Here is a 21,352-nt window from a genome sequence, read left to right on the forward strand (position 1 = left end):
TGTAGAATTTGTAACCAAAAAAAAGGTAGTTGTGCTGAGTAGTACAGATGCATTTAAAGAGAGGTTATACAAGAAGGAGACATTAATAGGAACTTGTGCTAATGTACTAGAGGAAGGATACAAGGAGGCTCGTAGAGCTGGCAAGGCCTGTTTGCACTGAAATGACACTATTTTGCTGTATATTTTGTACAGTTATGTATAATTTATCTTTTTATTAAGAGTATTGACAGGCAATTTGTATTGTTTCTAGGTTACTATGGTGAGGATTGTAAGGATGTTTGCACACTAAATCCTTGTGAACATCTATCTGTGTGTACCCGTAAACCCAGTTCTTCTCATGGTTACACTTGCGATTGCTCAGTGAATTATTTTGGACAATACTGTGAGACCAAGTAAGTAAGAGTCTGAGCTAAGGCCTCATCAAAACTGTACTCTTAAGGCCTAAGTATTGTGTAAGGCTGTTGTTAATTTGAAGAGTCATATTAAGTAATATGTCTAATTTATGGATTCTGCATAATTCTAACAAGCCGATGGTTAATGGGTGGACATATCACAATAATATCAGAACACTTATAAATCTCTATTGTCATTAGAACTTGCAGGAAAATGTTTAAAGATTGAAAGTATTTTTGAAGTGTCTATTTAGTAAACATAGAAATATGATTCTCCAGTCAAAATGGATTTCTTTATATGGTTTTGTAACTTTGAACCCCAATGAGATTGAAGGCACAGCTTAACAAATCAAATAGAGGGTGGAGCTTTCCCATTTCCAGCAGGGGAGTTTCTAGGAGACAACCTAACAGCTTATGAAAGTGAGAAAGCCCACTGGATCTTCCAGCAATAAAGCACTTGATAGGCTGTTGGAAGGCTTTCTGCTGGATTTAGGAACCGGGACAAGGAAGTCCCACCCCCAGAGGGCTGCCAGCCAATTAGAATGCTGTTTTGGAGGCGCTTGAGGAGAAGGTTTCAAAATAGGATTCACATGGAGTGAGAGAGTCGGGACAAGGGAATGGGGATTGGCTGTCAGTGCCCATTCCCTGCCTGAAGACCAGTCCCTTGATTGCATGGAAAATGCTGAAATAATTGATGCTCAGGCGGGATGTAGTCCTTAAACGGTCATTAATTGATCTCTTGGGTGGGGGTGGAAGGAAAGTGATGCTTGGTTATTGCCACCCAAAACCTAATCAGGGTGGGGTCAGAAACGTGGCAGAGCTCTGGTGTACCACCAACTTACTTCAATAATTTCACAAGCCCAGAAAATACTACTCACTTGTGACAGTTTAAATCAAGCAAAGGCCATCAGTCCAGACCTATTTACGCCATTTTCTTGATGCATTTTGTGTAATCTTGAATCCCAGGGAATTGAATCATAGATAGAAACCTGTACGGCACAACCGAACCATTCTTCCAAAGAAAGTTTAATATTCCCCCCACTCACTAATCCCATAATGGGATTTTATACTAACATATATCATTGCTTGAATATCGATATTTTTGTTTCTCAAATGATAACAATCTGAATATTTAACTGTTCACCAAATTTGCACTCTCCAATTACAGGATTGATCAGCCTTGTCCTAAAGGATGGTGGGGAAATCCTATGTGTGGACCCTGTAACTGTGATACAAGAACTGGATTTGATGTAGACTGTAACAAGACCTCTGGAGAATGCAGGTGCAAGGTGAGGAATACAAACTCAGCTGTTAAAGCACAATAGTCTAACATACAGGGAATAACTTCACATATCCATTTTTTGCATGCTAAATTTCCCCCAGTACCTTTAGCACTGAGTTTCAGTTCATTAACACTTAGCTACAGTGAAAAGAATTATGTATGGATACAACCCAACCTATTAAAATTTAAATTTAAAATAACCTTTTCAACTTCTTACATGTCCAGACCAAATGTTTGTCTGATTTTGAGCTGAATATTTGAAATTGACTGCCTTTTTCAAAAGGAAAACACTGCCCTGTGCACGCCAAGCTATAAGGGTTGGACATATGAGACTCATGGTGGTAATGTTTTGATCCAGAGTGTACACATCTAATGGCAATGTTAAAAACAAAGGAAAAAGAGAAATTGTGGTACTGGCTAGCCCACTTAGAAATGCACACATACCTGAATCCACGTAGCCTGGAACCCAAGGAAACTAATTTTGCCTCAAGCAGGCCTTGGATGCCTTTATTCAGTACCTATCACATTCTTTGACAATACAGCAATTTGACAGCAATATGCAGTCTAAATTGTGTTCATCTCTTAATGCGGTATTTGAAACCACTACCATCTAACTGAAGGTTAGAAGTCGAAGCAGTCACTTATGATTCAGGTATTCTGAAGATAAACTAGTAACGGTGAAACTGTTGAATCTTGTGGAGCGATTCCTCTAAACAAGGAAATTTTAGGAAATCAATTTGCAGGCCTAGTCATCACAAACCTATACATCAGTGTAATTAATGCCGTAGATTTTTCTGACAGGTGTTTCATGATACAGGATGAGAGCTATTTTCCCATTATTCTTTGTAGCTCTTCACACAATAGAGGAATATAAAATGGATTAAACTGAGCTTTAGGGCTTGCAAACAGTTCACAAAACTGAATATCAGTCCCTTTGGGCATGACTGGCAATAGTGGTGTTTGAAGTGTAATATCTGAGATTTTATTCTAGATTCATTGTTATCCTGTTGGTATTGTAGCACAAGCTAACATGTTTCGTTCACTGATCCTTCTTGGAATGGGTAGCAGAGGTATCAGCATCAATCTAAAATAGAGACATCTTGCAACAGTCTAAGTAAGATAAATAAAGATTCAAGACTTCCCAGAATTGTCAACACTCTGTTGAAATTAGTTAAAAAAGGGAGTTCAAAAGAAAACTTGTTCCTGTCATTTCATTCCTTTTTATCTTTTTTTAGAATACATTTCCTCAGGAAATGCAGTTAAATACACCACATCACCAGTAACACTAATTAAGTAGAATGTTGACAAATCATTCAAGAAAATATGTTTTTTTTTAAACCATAAAATCCTTTGTTAATTTGTGAGTCTGCATGATGAATGGTAAATATTTACACCTAAATAATTCCAAATACTTTATGAATGTATTGGTGTTGCAACTATTCATCCATTTATTTCCACCTTCAGAGTTATATTTATTCAAGCAGCTGAGTAGCCATTTAGGGTGGTTAATTTTGAGAACTGGAAGATGCTTAGCAATTTTTAAGAAAATACTTTACATCACGCTAAGTACATTTCCTCCATCATATGTCAAATGAAGTGATAAATTAAATCTGTATAATATTCCAAGGACTTTCACATTGTTATCAAGCAACATTTGACTTCAAGTTGCATCGGAAGATGAAAAGATTAATGACTTAAAAGCTTCAGGAGCATTTTTAAAGAAGAAAGAAAAGTTAGTGAGCCTGGCTGATATGGAAGGAAATTTAGCGATTATGATCTTGACAGTTGAAAGTCATCCTACGACTGATCCACATTTCCAGAGTGGGGGAAGGTGGATTGACAGCTACAATTTCTCACCTGTTCCTGTCAGGAAGGAGGGAAGCTTTCCCAAATATTGGAAGGCTAGCTCCGTTGTAGACGTTTACGTGAGTGATGATATTGAATGTTTGGAAACTGGTTACCTGCCACTATTTGTGGTATGTGCTCAAAATCTGGAGAGAAAATAAAGAAGAGGGGAAATATAGAAAGTTAATCAGTGTCTCTATTTGGCAATTTTGACTGCAAGTTATAAAATAATGTGTAATTTTATTTAGGAAAACCACTACAGACCTCCAGAAAGCAATGCCTGCTACCCTTGTGACTGTTACTCAACTGGTTCACTTGCTCGCTCCTGTGATATGGAGACAGGACAGTGTCAGTGTAAACCTGGTGTGATTGGAAGGCAGTGCAACCGCTGTGACAATCCGTTTGCAGAAGTCTTCACCCAAGGGTGTGAAGGTATGTTTTGTACAACTAGATGTTATACCATAAGAATTTATATTAAAAATGCAGGATCAAATTGGGCAGCCGTTAGTCTTAATTAATGTTCAGTGCTGGTGAAAATGTAGCTCCAGAGTTCTGCACCGTCTGGATTTTGAAATTTCCGTTGACATAATGAATTATGACCATTACAAAATCCCACATGTGAGTCATATATAATTTTGACAAGAACTGTTCTGGCTTCTGTGCTTTGTATCATATGTTACTTTGTAACAGGAGCTCTGTACTTGCTAATGGCCTTATGAAACTAAAACATAAAAACACTATTTTTTACTATACTGTTTAATGAACTGAATCCAATGAGATATCAACATGGATTTTTGGGTTAGCAGCTAACAGATGGTGCCATCATTTCTCCAAAGACTTTTTGTAAATTTTGAACTCAACCTTCTGTGATTTGAAAGCTTTTTCAGCACAGCATCTTCCACATAAATATGTCACTAATGTAAGTGAGGCAAAAACCTGTGTCTCATAAACCAGTTCAATAAAGATTTTTTTAACAAATATGCAAAACCTGAATTAAGGCGCAGGTTAGAATACTTAATGCCAAATAATGAACAAAAATGAAATAAAATTGAATAACAGATTAACAACAAAAGAGGTTCGAACAAAGAGAAAGGAAAAGGTCTTTTAAAAATTGCTTATTTTATTTTAAAAACGCTCCACAACTAGTTAAAAACTGAAAGAATGCAGCTTGTAGATGTTATTTTCAGTGCTAGAGAGGTTGTCTTGAGGTAATTGGAAGTTGTCATATTATTAAAAATTATTTACACTGAAGTGGACAGACATAACCTTTTCTGTTATCGTGTTGGGGGTATCTATCATTTTTTAGCTTAACCTCATGCACTTCCAAGTAACTTGATGCTGAGTCTCTGAGCAAAACCTCTGAAGGAGCAGAACCATAGCGAACACATACTGGTTTCTACTTTGAAACTGCTCATGTGCAGTTCTCAGATGTTACTATGTAATTTACACATAGCATTGAGTGCTAATAGCATTTACACATAGCATTGAGTGACATATAATCTGAGTCATTTACTATATTCTATTGTTAACTTTTGATTCCTTTTGCTGACAAGAACCAATTAACTTCAACTTAAAATCATCCAATAACCACATCCATTAACTTCGAAGATTGCGATTTCCAAAATCGCACAATCTTCTAAGAGAGAGAGAGAATTTCTCCTCCTCTCTGTCCTAAAAGGACAATCCTTAATTTATAAACAGTGCCCTTTGTTCTAGACTCACCTTGTCAAGATCATTCAGGATGCTATGCACTTCAATTGAGTCACCCATCGCTTCTTTAAACTCCAGTGGAAACCAATTCAGTCTGTTCAACCTATCCTCATAAGTCAACTTGCTCATTCCAGGTATCAATCTAGTATAAACCTTCTCTGAACTGCCTCCAATGCATTTTGAACAGGAGATAAAAATTGCATACAATAATTTGAGATGTGCTCTCACCAGTGGTCTGCGTACTGAAGGTTAACATCCTTGCTCACAGGTTCATCCCATAAAAAAAGACAGCATTTCATTGGCCTCCTTAGTTACTTGCTGTAACTAAACACTAACATTTTGTGACTTGTGTACCATATTACCTGGACCCCTCTGTACCTTGGAATTCTGCTGTCATTCTCCGCTTATTTTTGCTGCCAAAGTGAACAAGTTCACATTTTTCCATATTTTACTCCATCTACTAGATTTTCCCCAAACACTTGACCTACTGATATACATCTGCAACCTCTTTCTGTCCTCTTTATATTTTCTGTCCTAAATATTTCTACATTAATTGTAATTCTTTCTCTTGTTATCTAAATTATTAATATAAATTTTTAAAAGCTGAGGCTTCAGCACAGACTTCTGCCAGACTCAACTCCTCAAATTCTGCTGATCACAAAAAGACCCATTTATGCACACTCTGTTTTTTGCTTGCTAACTAATCGATCCATGCTGATCTGCTACCCCTACACCGTGAGCTCCTGTTTTGCATAATAACCTTTCCTGTGACACTTTGTCAAATAGCTTCTGGAAATCCAAGTACAGTATGTCTATGGTCTCCCCTTTATCCAATATGCATGTTCCTCCTTCAAAAAAAAACTCAAATAAATAGGCTAAACGTGGTTCCCTTTCACAAAACTCAGGCTCAAACTGCCCAGCTATAACTCAATGACTGATTCAAACACCTCCTTTTGATAGACATCAAGCGAAGTGGCCTATAATCTGTTTTCTGCCCTTCCCCCTTTCTTGAATAGTTATATTTGCTACTTTCGAGTCTGATGGAACCTTTCCATAATCTAGTGATTTTTGGAAAATTAACACCATCACATCTATTGCCTCATCAGCCAACTCTTTTAAGATTCTAGGATGAAGTTCATCAGAATATAGAAACTTGTCAGCCTGGAACTCCAAGAATTTGCTCATTACCACTTCCTTGATGACAGCAATTTCTAGATATAGAAATGGCTGATCTGATTGCAATCTCTACTCCATATTCCAGTCTAGTCACAAGAACCTTTCATTTCCTTACTTTCAAATAATCTATCTACTTCTGTCTTAAAAATGTTCAAAGACTGCTTCACCGACTCTTGGGGAAGAGAGTTCCAAAGACTGATGACTCATTGAGCAAAACATTTATCTTAATTCCTCTTCGTCTTAATTAGCAATCCCTTATTTTGAAAGTTATTTTTTCTTAGTTGCTTTGAGCAAAGTGAGGTTGCTAGTTACCCATAATTCAGAGCTACTTGATGACATATTAATTGGTTGTAGAATTAAGGCTCTATTTTACAAATCTGCATAACCAGATAAAAAGATGGTAGAACTAAAGTTTGAAAAATAACTTTAAAATGATGCCATAATATTTAACAATAACTTGGGTTTATATAACATCCATATTATAGTAAAATGTAACAAGATGTTTCATAGGAACATTATAAAATAACATTTGACATTCAACCACATCAGATACTAGCTTAAATAACCACAAGTTTGCACAAAGCATTGGAGAAGTAGCAAAGCAAATCAGGAACTTACTACAAAGTTAGACTTGATGCTTCCCTACTGGTCATTATTGAATCTGATGTGAGTTATGAATATTACTCAGAGATGTTAAGATAATAGTTTTATTGAATTCTTATGATGATGTTCTCAGGTGTTTGAGCAGCAATTCATTTGTGCATGTCGAAGGTACTCTTCAGATGTGTTTACGCAATGTTCAATAACTAGTTTTAAAATTTAAATATTTGAAATATAATGACAACAATGCACAACTGACAGGAATGATAATTTACTTAGTATATTACTGGAACAAACCCAAAATCTTGGTTGTATTTCTGTTTTACACAGAAATACCAGTCTAGGTTTATACTTAGCGACATTCAGAAGTTTTTTATGAAAGTAATTAACCGATATGATGGAGAAGTAATTTATTTTTGGTGTCACTAGAGGTTTAACAGTATCCTGCATTTTTCATGTATTTATTTTTCCTCCAGTGATTTATGACAGTTGTCCACGAGCTATGGAGGCAGAGATCTGGTGGCCCAGAACTAAGTTTGGACTCCCCGCTGCAGTACCTTGTCCCAGAGGATCAATGGGTAATGCTATTACAGTTTCATAAGTCTTCAAAATATTTCCTTGTTAATTAGCCGGAACAGTTTAATCTGACTCAGTTGTTGACACATTGTAAGGAATTAGTATAATGCCACAGGAGGTGAGGAATGGCTTTTACTGAAGCTGCCAGTGATTGCTGAGCTCCTTGGCTTTTTTTATATTTCAGCTGGCTTTCTAATTGTATGAGTAAAGAGAGATATTCTCTCTGACGTTTAAAAAAAATGCAGCCAAACTGACTGAGGACGGAACTTCAAAACTATGCGTAAACAGGGAATTTCTTCATCCCTTCTCCCACTCATGCTCTAACTTGTGGCAGGAAGCTCAATTTCCATGTGTAAACAAGAGACTTTGTCAGAATGACAGTGCAAGTCAAGGCAGGAGTGTAGGAGAAACTCCTGAAATGACCCACATACAGACCAATGACCTGGAAAGAAAGGAATTCCCCAACCACCCCAATGGACAATGTTCCACCTCCAACACTCTTCTAAGTAATGCATTCCAAATCCTATCATTTCTGAGTAAAGAAGCTTCTCCTCATCACACTCCTAGCCCACTTACTGACAATATTGAAATTGTGACCCCCTGTTACTGACATACCAAGTAGTGGAAACAGGATATCTTTCTCTACCCCATCAATATTGTTTTGAACACTTCAATAAGGTCAACTCTTAATTGTCTTTGTTACAAGGAGAATAATCCCAAACTCTCTAATCTTTCCTTTTATCTAAACTTCCTTATTCCTGGTATCATTCTCGTAAAATCTCCTATGCACTCTCTTCAGGGCTTTACCATCCTTTAAATAAGATGCCTCGAACTGAACCCAATACTCGAAATGTGATCTGACGAACCACTTTGTTTTTATGCTCTATGCATCTCTTCAGAAATACACCAATCCTATAAGCTTTCTTAATAACTGTTTGAACTTGCCTGTCCTCATTCAGAGAATTAGGCATGTAAACCCTGAAGTCTCTCTGCTAATATACTCCCCTCAAAGTTGTTTCTCCAGATATGTCCTTTTCACAAAAGGCAGACTAAACCCAAACCAGCAAATTACTGCTTTATCTATTCTCCATCATTAACAGAAGAATCTAAAGAGTCACCCTCAGTGCCATCAAATGGTGCTTACACAGTAATCACCTGCATTTCATTGTTCAATTTGGATCCTGCCAGGGCCATTCAGCTCCTGATCTTGCTTTAACCTTAGTTCAAACATGGACAGAAGAGGAAGCATAAGAGATGGAATGAGCATGACTGCTTTTAACATCAAAGCAACATTTGGCTGAATTTAGCATCATGGGGCCCTAGCAATAATGAGAATACTACCACCTGCACTCTTCAAGCCACACAGCATCCTGATTTGGAAATATAATGCCATTCTTTCATTGTTGGTTAGGTCAATGTCTAAGGCTCCCTTTCTAACAGTTTTATGGGTATTCCTACACTCCAAGACCAGCAGTGGTTCAAGAAGGCATCCCACCAAAACCTTTTGAAGGGCAGTTAGGGATGGACAATAAATGCAGGCCTGGCCAACAATGCCCACAAACCATGTATGAACACATAAAAAGTCTTCTGTGTCTCTACATAAGTCTGTTTATTTAAGTTTTTGCTGAGGAAGCAGTAAATGATACCTGCTTATCTTGTTTTGTGTATTGTAGTTGCTAAGCTGCATAGCTCTCTGTCTGTTCACTTGTGTGTATTTGTATGAGATTTTTACAGCAAAACTTTGTATTGTATGTCGGGTTGAATTTCTTCCTTTAGAAAGAATCACTATTGAAATCAAAAGTGAGAATTGTTTGTTGATTGAACACCACCCGTCAGTTTTCTTAACGAACAAAGCTGGGTGCATTGGTCATGACCTCAACCCCCACCCCCACCTTCTCAGTAGGTAGAACATCAAATCAAAACTAGGATAAAATAAAGAGCTGCAGATGCTGTAAATCTGAAACAAAAGCAGAAATTGCTGGGGAAACTCAACAGGTCTGGCAACATCTGTGGATAGAAAACTGATTTAAAGTTTCAGTTCCATTTCTGAAGAAGGATCTCTTGATTCAAAACATTAACTCTGCTTTTTGTCCATTGATGCTGTCAAATCTGCTGAGTTTCTCCAGCAATTTGTGTTTTTGTAAACCACAACACGGAACAGTAGTAGGCAATTCAGCCCCTTGTGCCTGCTCCGCCATTTAATATAATTGTGACTGATCTCACTTTGAACTCAATTCCACTTTCCTGCCCGCTGTTCCTAACCCTTTAATCCATTACTAATTAAAATCTGTCTATCTCCTCATTAAATTATTCCATGTCTCAGCATCCATTGCACTCTGGATTGGTGAATTCCACTGATTCCGAGTCATTTGAGTGAATTAATTCCTCCTCATCTCTGTTTTAAATCTGCCACCCTTCAGCCTAAAATTATGACCTCTCTTTCTAGATTGGCCCACAAGGGGAAACATCTACTCTGCATCTACTTTGTCAATTCCCTTTAGCACCTTCTATACTTCAATCAGATATCCTGTCATTTTTCTAAACTCAAGTGAGGTAGTCCCAAACTGCTCAATCTCTCCCCAGTGGACAAGCCTTTTATGTCTCGAATTAATATAGTGAACCTTCTCTGACATGCTCTAATGTAATTATATCCTTTCTCAAGTAAAGGTTCCAAAACTCTACATAGTCTCACCAATGCCTTGCACAATAAGAACACTTCCCTACTTTCATACTCTATTCCATTTGCTGTCCTTGTTACCTGCTTTACTTGCATACTAGCTTCCTGCAATTCATGCAGCAGGACACCCACATCACTCTGCATCTCTCCATTTATTCTTCCAAACAAAACAGACAGTCACACACTTATCCACATGAAACTCCACCTGCCAAATGTCAATTGTGAGGCCATTGACTTAAACAAAGGCTACTCACTGCGATTGTACATCAGAGCCAGCCTGTATGAGATAATGGTAAGACCCCCTTCCTACAGCAAGAGGAAATCCTGCCCTCAATCTCAGTAGTGACCAATCCTGATACTACACTTAGGCCCAAGGAGAAGATTGATGGTGACTGATGTAGAAGTATGTTTGGAGATCTAATGGGGGAGGGGGGGAATACAAAGTCACAATGGAAAGTTAAAAACCTGGTTGAGAGTTCCCCCTAAAGAACGTCTGTGTTTCTCATTTGAGATGTAAAGGAGCAGGCTAGCATCTTTCATTCTGTTCGCCCAAGCTGCACCTATTGTGGTGATAAGATGACTATTAATTGGCTAGTTTTGGGGGCCTCAATAGTTGTTGAATAATCAAGTTGGCTGATATCTTGCCTATTCACGATATTACAGAGGGCAGAGTTCAGGAGTGAGCGGGAAGATGGTGCAGATAGTTGCATACCTTATTTTACACAGAATCAGAGAATCCCTACAGTGTTGAAGCAGGCATTCAGTCCATGGAGTCCACACGGACTCTCCAAAGAGCATCCCACCCAGACCCATCCCCTAACCCTATACCTAGAAACCTACATATCCCATGGTTAATCCAGTTAACCTACACATGCCTGGACACTATGGGCGATTTACCATAGCCAATCCACCTAACCTGTACATCTATGGACTGTGACCAGAAATCAAAGCACCCAGAGGAAACCTACACAGACACTGGGAGAATGTGCAAACTCCACAAACTCAGTGAGTCGCCCAAGGGTGGAATCAAACCTGCGTTCCTGGCACTGTGAGGTAGTAATGCTAACCTCGGAGACACTGTGCTGCCCTCGTTGCCTCCCCATCTGCAAATATCCCTGCTCTGAGCATGAGGGGAGATGTGGGGGCAAGGTTGTGGTGGTGTAAAGTTTGCACTAACAACACAACCCCCCCATCCCCCCCCCCCCCCCCCCCCCCCCAAATATCTTTCAAAATTACCAATCTGTTGTTGATACAATCCCTTCCATTGGCAGTTATGTGTTTTACGTGTTCCATGACTCTTTGCTATATTTTACTGAAACAAATGGAGAGGCATCTGGAGTCAAAACATTGAAGTTGGGAATATAAATTTTAAAAATACAAATTATATCTAGCTACACTTGGGAAGAACCACAAAGGTCATCTGCTATATTTGATTCCATCCAATAGATAATATCTCCTTGAAGTGATTCAGTTCCTCCAAGTCAATTATGTGTATGAGTTATTCCACATAACAGTTTTCATAACACCTCTCCTTGTGCCAAAAACTGTACTTGGTAGTCGCTGAGAATGTATATCCTTTTGTTTTATACAGGAACAGGAATTCGACATTGTGATGAACACAGGGGCTGGCTCCCTCCTGATCTCTTTAATTGTACCACCAATGTTTTTGTAGAGCTGAAAACCTTTGTAAGTTTCATTCAGAGAACTTAATTTATAAGGTTGCAGTGAATAAAATGCTGAGGTTTATTGGTTCCTTTTCATGATCTTGAACGGTTTTCACGTTTCCATGTCTAGTACATTTCTTTCGGAAAACTTAACAGGAGGCAACAGAGGAACTCCTGAAATTATAGTTGCAGTTATCTGAAAATCACTAAGCCTCGATGCGATCCTAGTTTAGTGCTCTCATTAAATGGTGGAATGGAAATCTGTAAACATAAATTTCCAGGCAGCCATTTATCTTCTGTGAGTGACAAAATGAAGGGCAATTTTAAGATTATAACTGGTAATTTGATCATGTTATGCAAATACTTATTATGGCTAGACTCAACCTGATATACATTCATCTATAATTAATGCTTTGTCCCTGTTGGTTGGGAGAAGGTGAAAGGAAATGTGAGATGTCAGGATGACCAAATTAGAAACTTCATATTCATAGTATTCTTAGAAGTAAAATATGTTAATTACATTTTTTTTTGTTGGTGTTTAGATTTTTTTCTGAAACACTCAATGAGGAGGGAACAATTTGTTATTTTAGACTCAATTCCAATTGCTGAACCCTTCTAATTTATTGCATAACTCTTATTTTTTTTCTTTTAGCAATTGTAGTTAAAGTCCTGCTGACAATTTAATCCAATAATGACTTTGAAAAGACTTCACATTAAGCTTTCCTTTAACCTAAAAAATAGCACTGGTCTCTGAAATTTAGTAACAGAAATATCCCTAATTGTATGATTGTTGAGAGCTTCAGCCACTTACTCAGGATGTGTCTTTTGTGCAGGCTGATAAATTGAAACGGAATGAGACTTTGCTGGACATGGAAAAATCCAAGAAAATTGCCCTCATGTTGCGGAATGCCACCCAGCACACAGATGAATATTTCGGTAGTGATGTCAAGGTCGCGTACCATGTGACCTCAAAAATCTTAGAATTTGAGAACACACAGCGGGGATTTGACTTGGCTGCAACCCAGGAAGTCCAGTTCACAGAGGTAAAGGAGCTACAGAGCACCAAAAGTTCCTGATGCAGTTCATGGAACTTTGATCCATTCAGTGCCAGGAGTGTAGTCACTTTACGTCATCAAGTATTGAGACCTACAAAACATCTGATATGTTAGGATTCTTCATGTTGCACTCCCCAAATAATCATAGCGCATACGCAAGCAAGTGGGCCTTTTCTCATGGAAAGTGATTCTTCTGAAAGAGTTAATGTTGGAAAGTTCAATCCAATCTGATGATGTCATGCAGTCACAGTGGGGAAAAGAGAAATCTAACCCAAGATCCCAGTGGAGACACCTGTATTATCAGTAACTTTGATTTATGATTGTCACATGTAGTAAGGTCAGTGAAAGGTATTGTTTTGCATACTATCCAGGCAAATCACACCCTACGTAAGTACATCAGGGTAATAGAACAGAGTGCAGAATATAGTGTTACAGATAGAGAGAAGATGCAGAGAAAGGTCGACTTTAATATATTAGATTAGATTTCCTACAGTATGGAAACAGGCCCTTCAGCCCAACAAGTCCACACTGACCCTCTGAAGAGTAACCCAGACCTATTCCCCTACTCTATATTTACCCCTGCCTAATGCACCTAACACTGTGGGCAATTTAACATGGCCAGTTCACCTGACCAGCACATCTTTGAATTGTGGGAGGAATCTGGAGCACCCAGAGGAAACGCAGAGAAGGGGAAGAACATGCAAACTCCACACAAGACAGTCGCCCAAGGCAGAAATCGAACCCGGGTCCCAGGCACTGTGAGGGATCAGTGCTAACCACTGAGCCACCATGCCATCTTATGTCCATTCAACCCACTGATAACAGTGGGGAAGAAGCTGTTCTTGAATCTATTGGTATGTGTTTGCAAACCTTTGTATCCTCTGCCCAATGCAAGAGGGTGAAAGAGAGTATAATTAGGCTGGGAGGGTTTTTGAGTACGTTGGCTGTTTTCCTGAGGCAGTGGGAAGTATAGACTGAATTAATGGATGTAACTCCTGAAGTCTGAATTATTAGGTCTTGCTAGTCAATGTAACTTGTTTATTGCACAATTACAGTTGGTACATCTTATTAATTCGAGTGCTGAGCTCCTTAAGGCACACTGCTGGTTCCCCATCTAATAATGCTAATCAAATAGGTACGTAACCCAGTATAGCAAGAAGTAGATGGCATAGTTACTCAGTGGTTAGCACTGCTTCCCTACAGTACAAAGGGTATGGTTCAACTCCAGTGCTGGTTGACTGTGCAGAGTTTGCACATTCTCCCCATACCTGTGTGGGTTTCCTCCAGGTGCTCTAGTTTCCTCCCATACTCCAAAGATGTGCAGGTTAGGTAGATTGGCCCTGGTAAATGGTCCCATAGTGTTCGGGAATAAGTGGTCTACATGAGTTAGTCATGATAAGTAAGGAGTTACAAGAATAGAGTGGGGCCTGGTTCATGGTGAATGCTCCTTAAAGGCTCAGTGCAGACTCGATAGGCCAAATGGCCTCTTTCACATTGTAGGGATTCTCTGATTCTGTGGTAGCAGCATACACCCCAATCATTAACTGGTAGTGGTTGGTTCCACAAAATAAATAATATTATTAAATCCACAATTAATGATGGAAACAAGGGGCAGATTTCAAGGCACGTTTGGGTAGAGTAGCAAACACTTCACAATTTCTAGCAGGTGCTGCAAGGGAGACATTTCAATGAATGGGATGCATTATTCATTGAACATGCCCTCTGGAGATGGCATGTGTCATTGCAGTTCTTCATCTCCAATACACAAGGAATAAAGCAAACATTTGTGTTAGTAATTTCAAAACAAAGGAATCAGTCACTGCTTTAAAAGTAATCCGTAGTTCTGAACTGGTTAGTGGCACCTAGTCACCTTAATCTAAAATCTTAGTACTCTCTAAGCATGTCACGTACAAATATTTAAATTAGCAGATCTTGCCAATATTTGGCAGAACTACCTTTGAAATCTCATTGTGATGGAGATTGACAGTGTATGCTACTAGTCTTAATTGTGTAATTTCAGTGATCAATTATCACAGGCATGCCATTTACATTGTACTTTTGCATAACATGAAGCCTTGAACAAGCAATCATTTTTGTTAAGACATTTTTTGTTAATTTTGGAGTCACTTATTTACATTTGCTTTGAAAAGTTTGAAAACTGATTTGTTTTATCTGTATTTTGCAATTATTACTGTAAACAAAAAAATTAAAGATTTGGTGATCAAACTGATCTCCAAATGAGTGTGCAATTTTTCAGCTTACTATCCTAACATGAAAAACATCTAAGTTCATTCTTTGCCTGGTTTTTACCAAGTTGACCTTTCACCAGTTTAGTTTGTTCCCTGTTTAGTCATTCCTGCAGCAAAAGGAATATCAGTATCCAGGTCTTTTGCAATGCTTTATCTGGTTGGCACCAGAAAGCAAGACACTGGTATGGAATAGTTCATCATCTGATCTTATACATGTTTCCCCAAGTTGTAATAGAGGGACCCTCTGATAGTAAGAGCAGTATGAATCATTAACAATGTAAATTCAAATGCCTGTATGGTGATTTCACCACACTTTTGAGAAAGTCACACTGGCAGAACTGAAGTGAAGTGAATTTACCAGGTTAGGTGTCTCATTACATAGTAGCATAATGGCAAAGGTCTCTGCAGCACTACAAGCTCAATTATACCAACCAGGATTTAAGAGACTATTTGATCCATTATAACTTGCTAAATGAAGAAAGGCCTTTATCTTTTAAAGAGAGCCATCCTGTTTTGAATGTTTGATTAATTACCTATGGCAATCAAGAAATTTAGCATAACCCCTATCAGTAGATTCAGCAGATGGATGAAGCTGACAACGATATTGATTGCGTATGTTACGTGGAGGAAATCAAAGACTTCTTGCTAATTCAAACGTAACTAACTTATTAATAAAACCACTTATTTTGTTTTGTTACATTTGCAGAACCTTATTAAAGTTGGAAGTGCAATTCTTGATATCAGTAACAAGAAGCACTGGGACATAATCCAGCAATCAGATGGAGGAACTGCACACTTGCTAAAGCACTATGAAGATTATGCAAATGCTCTGGCACAAAACATGAGAAAAACCTACCTCACCCCCTTCACCATTGTCACACCCAATATTGGTGAGCAGTATAGAGACTGGAGTATGAGCAGCCTTGAGCCAGCAACATGTAGTACCTTCTGGAATATATTACTTCTTTCATTCCAAGTGATTTGCAAACTGTATCATATGCACTGTGTTCTTTCATCAACTTTATTGTTGGCTACACGAATCACACTGTTCCTGTAATTAGGGCTCCAGTGATATGTTTTACCCTTTTAAAAACTGAATTTCAAAAATTCTTGTTCTTTTTACAATATGTCATGGATTTCACCTTCAAAAGTCATTAGAAACTAAACTTTCTTTCCAGACACTTATCTTCAAACAGCATGCCATTTACATACAGCATTTCATGTTAAATCAAACACTGGATCATTTCATCATCCAGAATTGAGATATTTCTGATTGTACTTCTGAACATTTGAATTTGTGGTTTTCTAGTTTCCACCAAGTTATCATTGAGATAAGTTAAAAGGAACATATATGGACTGAAATGGATGGAGATTTTACAGGTTGTGTTATTGGCAGAATTCTGAGCTACGTGTGAGGTAGACAGGAGAACGAATAGCTTGCCCACATTTTGTTTTATTTTGATGCAAAAACATTTCTAGTTAATTATTGAAACATTAGATGGAATTAAGAAAAGTAGACTACAGCTTTTGTTATGCTTGGCACACCCTCCTCATTCCTGAAGAAGGGCTTATGCCCAAAACGTCGATTCTCCTTCTCCTTTGATGCTGCCTGACCTGCTGCGCTTTTCCAGCAATACATTTTTAAGCTTTTGTTATGTACAAGTTATTGACCTGAGTCATTCTTCACTTGATGTAGATTTATTTGCAGATTGAAACATTACAAGTATATAGCTCCTGACTCAACTTCACTCCATTGAAAGCATCTCTCTATGTGTAACCATCTAATCAACACTCTCTACCTGCATTTGTTTAACTTGAGTTGGTACAGTTAATATTCAAAATTAACCCTCAACCAAATGACATTGAGAATCAGCTTCAGTAATTTAAGGGTCCATTGTATGATAATTTTAGTGTTGGCATTAAGCAATTTAACTTTAATGCTACAGGGGCATCCCTCTTGGAAGAACAGCTTGTCAAAATAGGATTTATAGCATTGAAACCCTAGTTTTGTGTGCACTATTTGCAAATGCAGGACTGTGGATTTACCCCCTATTTACCCCGTATCTGAAACTCCTTGTTGGCAATAAGAAATTTCAGTGTAAATGCATTTTTTAGTTCATTGAAATGGAGTTTCGGTTTGAGTTGAGTTCTTGCCTTGCTCATAAATGTCACTGGAGGCTCAGTGAAGAATAACATTAATGGCATCAATATAGATAGATTTTGATATGTTTCTGATCTGAGAATTTAGTGTAAACATAAGTATTATTATTGAGAATAAGAGAGTGGATTGTATTATAATAATTGGATGGTTGATGCGCAGTGTGTGCTGGCTGGCTGCATGATACTACTAATGCAGCGTATCCTGCCATTATAAGGAAAACCTGGTGGGGTGCAAAATATTTGCTGCTGTTCTCTCTCCTCCATCTCTCCCCCCACCCCCAACCACACCACACACCTCCACCCGGTACAATTTGCATGAGTAGGTCAGTAAGCTATTTTCTAGACACTCTTCAATCCAGGAAGCCTGAGCTAAAAATGTATTGTCATATGTAAATGTAAGACTCTAGTTTCCCTCCTCCTTGTGCTCAGCTTTTAATTTTGGGGCAGATTATATCTGAACATCAAAAGCTAACTGAAGTCTTTTCTCTTCCAGTGATTTCAGTAGATCGTCTTCACAAAATGAACTTTTCTGGAGTGAAACTTCCACGGTATGACTTCATCCGAGGAGAGAAGCCTAAAGACTTGGAGACCATTGCAATCCTTCCAGAGACAATTTTTACACCTGCAGAAACTAAAGGTAAGAACATTTTCTGTTAAAAAGTAGAATAATAAGTATAATAATTTGTGAAGGCAGCATTTCAAATTCCACAATACCTTGTTATCTTTCTGGTCTCTGATCCACACTGGGAAGAGTGACAAAATTTGTTGGCAATACTTCTAAGCATTAGCTGCACTGATAAAGTGATTTAAGGTGTTTTAAATATAATACAAACGATTTCCCCCTCCCCACCCCGGCAGCGACTTTTCAAAAATTTCTGCTAAAATAAATTCACAATCGTGACCAAGTGATATAACACTAATTTGCCAGCCAAATAACAATGATTAAATCTCAAAAGTAATCAATAGATGATAACAAACTTTGGATTGCCCAAAGGGGGACAACATTTAAAAAAAAAATAAAATGGTGTTATTTCTTTATTTTTACCAACTTGTGGCTTCAGACAAATCTAATGGGATTAAATTTTGTTAGGGCTTGATTAGCTCCACCACTTTCACCATTAGATACTGTGTTTCCACATATCAAGTGGGATTTTCTTTGAGCTCATGATAGTGGATTATGAAAAATGCCAAGGAAATTCATCTTGCAGTGAATTTATTCTGTCCACTACAAAATTAATACCTACAGGGTGTTAGTTATTTGCCTTGTAATAACACAGTATTGTTCCAAGAATGCTGAGTCGCTTCTTGCATGATAAAAAGACCTACAACCTGTTTGTATTTAGCCTCAAATCTCTGGCAATATAGGTTAACTCTTGTGTTCTTATGTTTAATGTAATGCTTTTAAAATTATTTTCATCACCACCCGTCTCTAAATGACCAATGTATAAGACAAAACCTTATTCAATGAGTGACAAAATATCACTCAGAAAACACCTATCATAATGTATGCTGAGGAGGTAAGATGACATTTCAATTGTTTTTCGCATTTTTACATTTTTTGTAGAGTCATAGAGATGTACAGCACGGAAACACCCTTTAGTTCAACTCGTCCATTGTCAACCAGATATCCTAAACTGATCTAATTCCATTTGCCAGTATTTGGCCCATATCTCTCCAAACCTTTCCTTTTCATATACCCATCCAGATGCCTTTTATATGTTATAATTGTACCAGCCTCCACCACTTCCTCTGGCAGCTCATTCCATACACACACCAATCTCTGCATGAAAAGGTTGCCCCTCAGGTCCCTTTTAAATTTTTCCCCTCTCACTTCAAACCACTGCCCTCTATTTTTGGACTCCCCCACCCTGGGGTAAATTCCTTGTCTATTCACCCTATCCATGCCCCTGGTGATCTTGTAAACCTGGGTGCAAGTTTGCTCGCTGAGCTGGAAGGTTCATTTTCAGATGTTTCATCACCATACTAGGGGACATCATCAGTGAGCCTCTGGTGAAGCGCTGGTCTGAGGTCCTGCTCTTTATTTATGTGTTCATGTTTCCAAGGGTTATTGATATCATTTCATGTGTTGATGTTATATCCTGTGTTGGTGATGTCATTTCTGGTTCTTTTTCCTCAGAGGGTGATAGATGGGGTCCAAGTCAATGCATTTGTTGATAGAGTTCCATTTGGAATGCCATGCTTCTAGGAATTCTCGTGCATGTCTCTCTTTGGCTTGTCCTAGGTTGGGTGTGTTGTCCCAGTCAAAGTGGTGTTCTTCCTCATCTGTATGTAAGGATACTCGTGATAGTGGGTCATGATTTTTTGTGGCTAATTGATGTTCATGCATTCTGGTGGCTAGTTTTATGCCTGTTTGTTCAGTGAAGTATTTGTTACAGTTCTTGCAAGTTTTTTTTGTAAATGTCATTTACAAATGACGAACATCATTTACAAAACTACCTTGCAAGAACTGTAACAAACACTACATTGGACAAACAGGCAGAAAACTAGCCACCAGGATGCATGAACATCAATTAGCCACAAAAAAACATGACCCACTATCACGAGTATCCTTGCATACAAATGAGGAAGAACACCATTTTGACTGTGACAACACATCTATCCTAAGACAAACCAAACAGAGACATGCACGAGAATTCTGAGAAGCATGGCATTCCAACTGGAGCTATATCAACAAGCACATCAACTTGGACCCCATCTACCACCCTCTGAGAAAAAGAACAGGAAATGAGATCAACAATTCTAGGAAACCTGAACACATACAATAAAGAGCGGGACATAACACCAGCACTTCACCAGAAGCTCACTGATGATGTTACCTAGTATGATGATGAAAAATCTGAAAATGAACCTTCTAGCTCAGTGAGCAAACTTAGATCCAGAGCTCAACCTGAGCTACAAATCTCCTCAAAACTCGCTGGTTTGTAAACCTGTATTAGGTCAGCCTTCAGCCTCCGATACTCCAGGGAAAATAGTCCTAGTCTATTCAGCCTCTCACTATCACTCAACCCAAAGCCTAATAGTTTCTAGCAGGCACAGGGACAGAAACCATGGGTACCCTTGCAACTCCTCGTCCCAACCCCCAGCTCCTGACCCAAGCATAGTAATGCCAACATAGACCTGAGCCCAGTGGCCTTCCCCAGAGCCCCTGGTCCTGATTATTGGGCCCTGATATTGCCCCCTGTCCCAGATCCTGATTGCTAGGCTGTTAACGGAAGTTTGATAACCCAGACCTCTGGACTAAAACAACTTTCTAACAAAAAAAATTGCTGCTTAACCATAGGTGTAATTATGGCATTACTGTGTAGGTATATTAAGTTTGACTTAAAAAAAATTAACTGTATGTGTCATGCAGGTAAAAATATGTATTCAAATTGACAAACATAATTTCATTGAAAAAAAGACTTGCATTTAAATATTGCCTCTAGGACCCTCACAATATATCCTACAGTTCAAGCTATTCTAGAACTGTAGTTAATGTTATTGTTGTAATATATGAAATCAGGCTGCCAGTTTGTCTCACAAAACTCCCCCAGGCAGCAATGTGTTGATAAGATACTCTGTTTTAGTGAGGTTGCTTGAGGATAAATATTATTCAGGACATTGGGTTATTCTTACATCCTCTACTCCATAAGATATTGCCATGAGATTTTTTTACTTAATCTGATAGAGCATTAGAGAGCCTCTGTTTAATATTTCATCCAAAATACATCACCTCTGACAATGACCTCAGCTTTGCCTTTTTGAGTCCAATCCGACTCCTCTTCAAAACTGAAGAGTTCAGAACTCAGTTCTGAAGAAGAATTTGACTGGACTCAAAACATTAACTCGGTTTCCCTTTCCGCAGGTGCTAACAGATCTTCTAAATTTCTCCACTTTTTCTGCTTTTATTTTAGATCTCCAGCACTCACTCAGTGTTTTTCTTCAATAACCATGATGATGGCTTCT

General features: G+C 38.3%; 1 protein-coding gene across 4 annotated transcripts in view; it reads left to right on the forward strand.

Moving 5' to 3' along the window:
* Positions 1 to 21,352, forward strand: part of LOC122562939 (cadherin EGF LAG seven-pass G-type receptor 2-like) — a 328,596-nt gene that overhangs the window by 272,849 nt on the left and 34,395 nt on the right. For all 4 annotated transcript variants that reach the window (XM_087973584.1, XM_087973581.1, XM_087973583.1 and 1 more), the window contains exons 13-20: positions 251 to 392; positions 1,561 to 1,681; positions 3,768 to 3,951; positions 7,482 to 7,583; positions 11,850 to 11,944; positions 12,756 to 12,965; positions 15,933 to 16,116; positions 17,880 to 18,023. In XM_087973584.1, coding sequence (XP_087829710.1) covers positions 251 to 392; positions 1,561 to 1,681; positions 3,768 to 3,951; positions 7,482 to 7,583; positions 11,850 to 11,944; positions 12,756 to 12,965; positions 15,933 to 16,116; positions 17,880 to 18,023 — 1,182 coding nt within the window. The remainder of the gene's footprint in view (positions 1 to 250; positions 393 to 1,560; positions 1,682 to 3,767; positions 3,952 to 7,481; positions 7,584 to 11,849; positions 11,945 to 12,755; positions 12,966 to 15,932; positions 16,117 to 17,879; positions 18,024 to 21,352) is intronic.

This window comes from Chiloscyllium plagiosum, unplaced genomic scaffold, assembly GCF_037043375.1.
Source record: "Chiloscyllium plagiosum isolate Xiang-an unplaced genomic scaffold, Cpla_swu_hap1 HiC_scaffold_26, whole genome shotgun sequence".
NCBI classification, from domain to species: Eukaryota; Metazoa; Chordata; class Chondrichthyes; order Orectolobiformes; family Hemiscylliidae; genus Chiloscyllium; species Chiloscyllium plagiosum.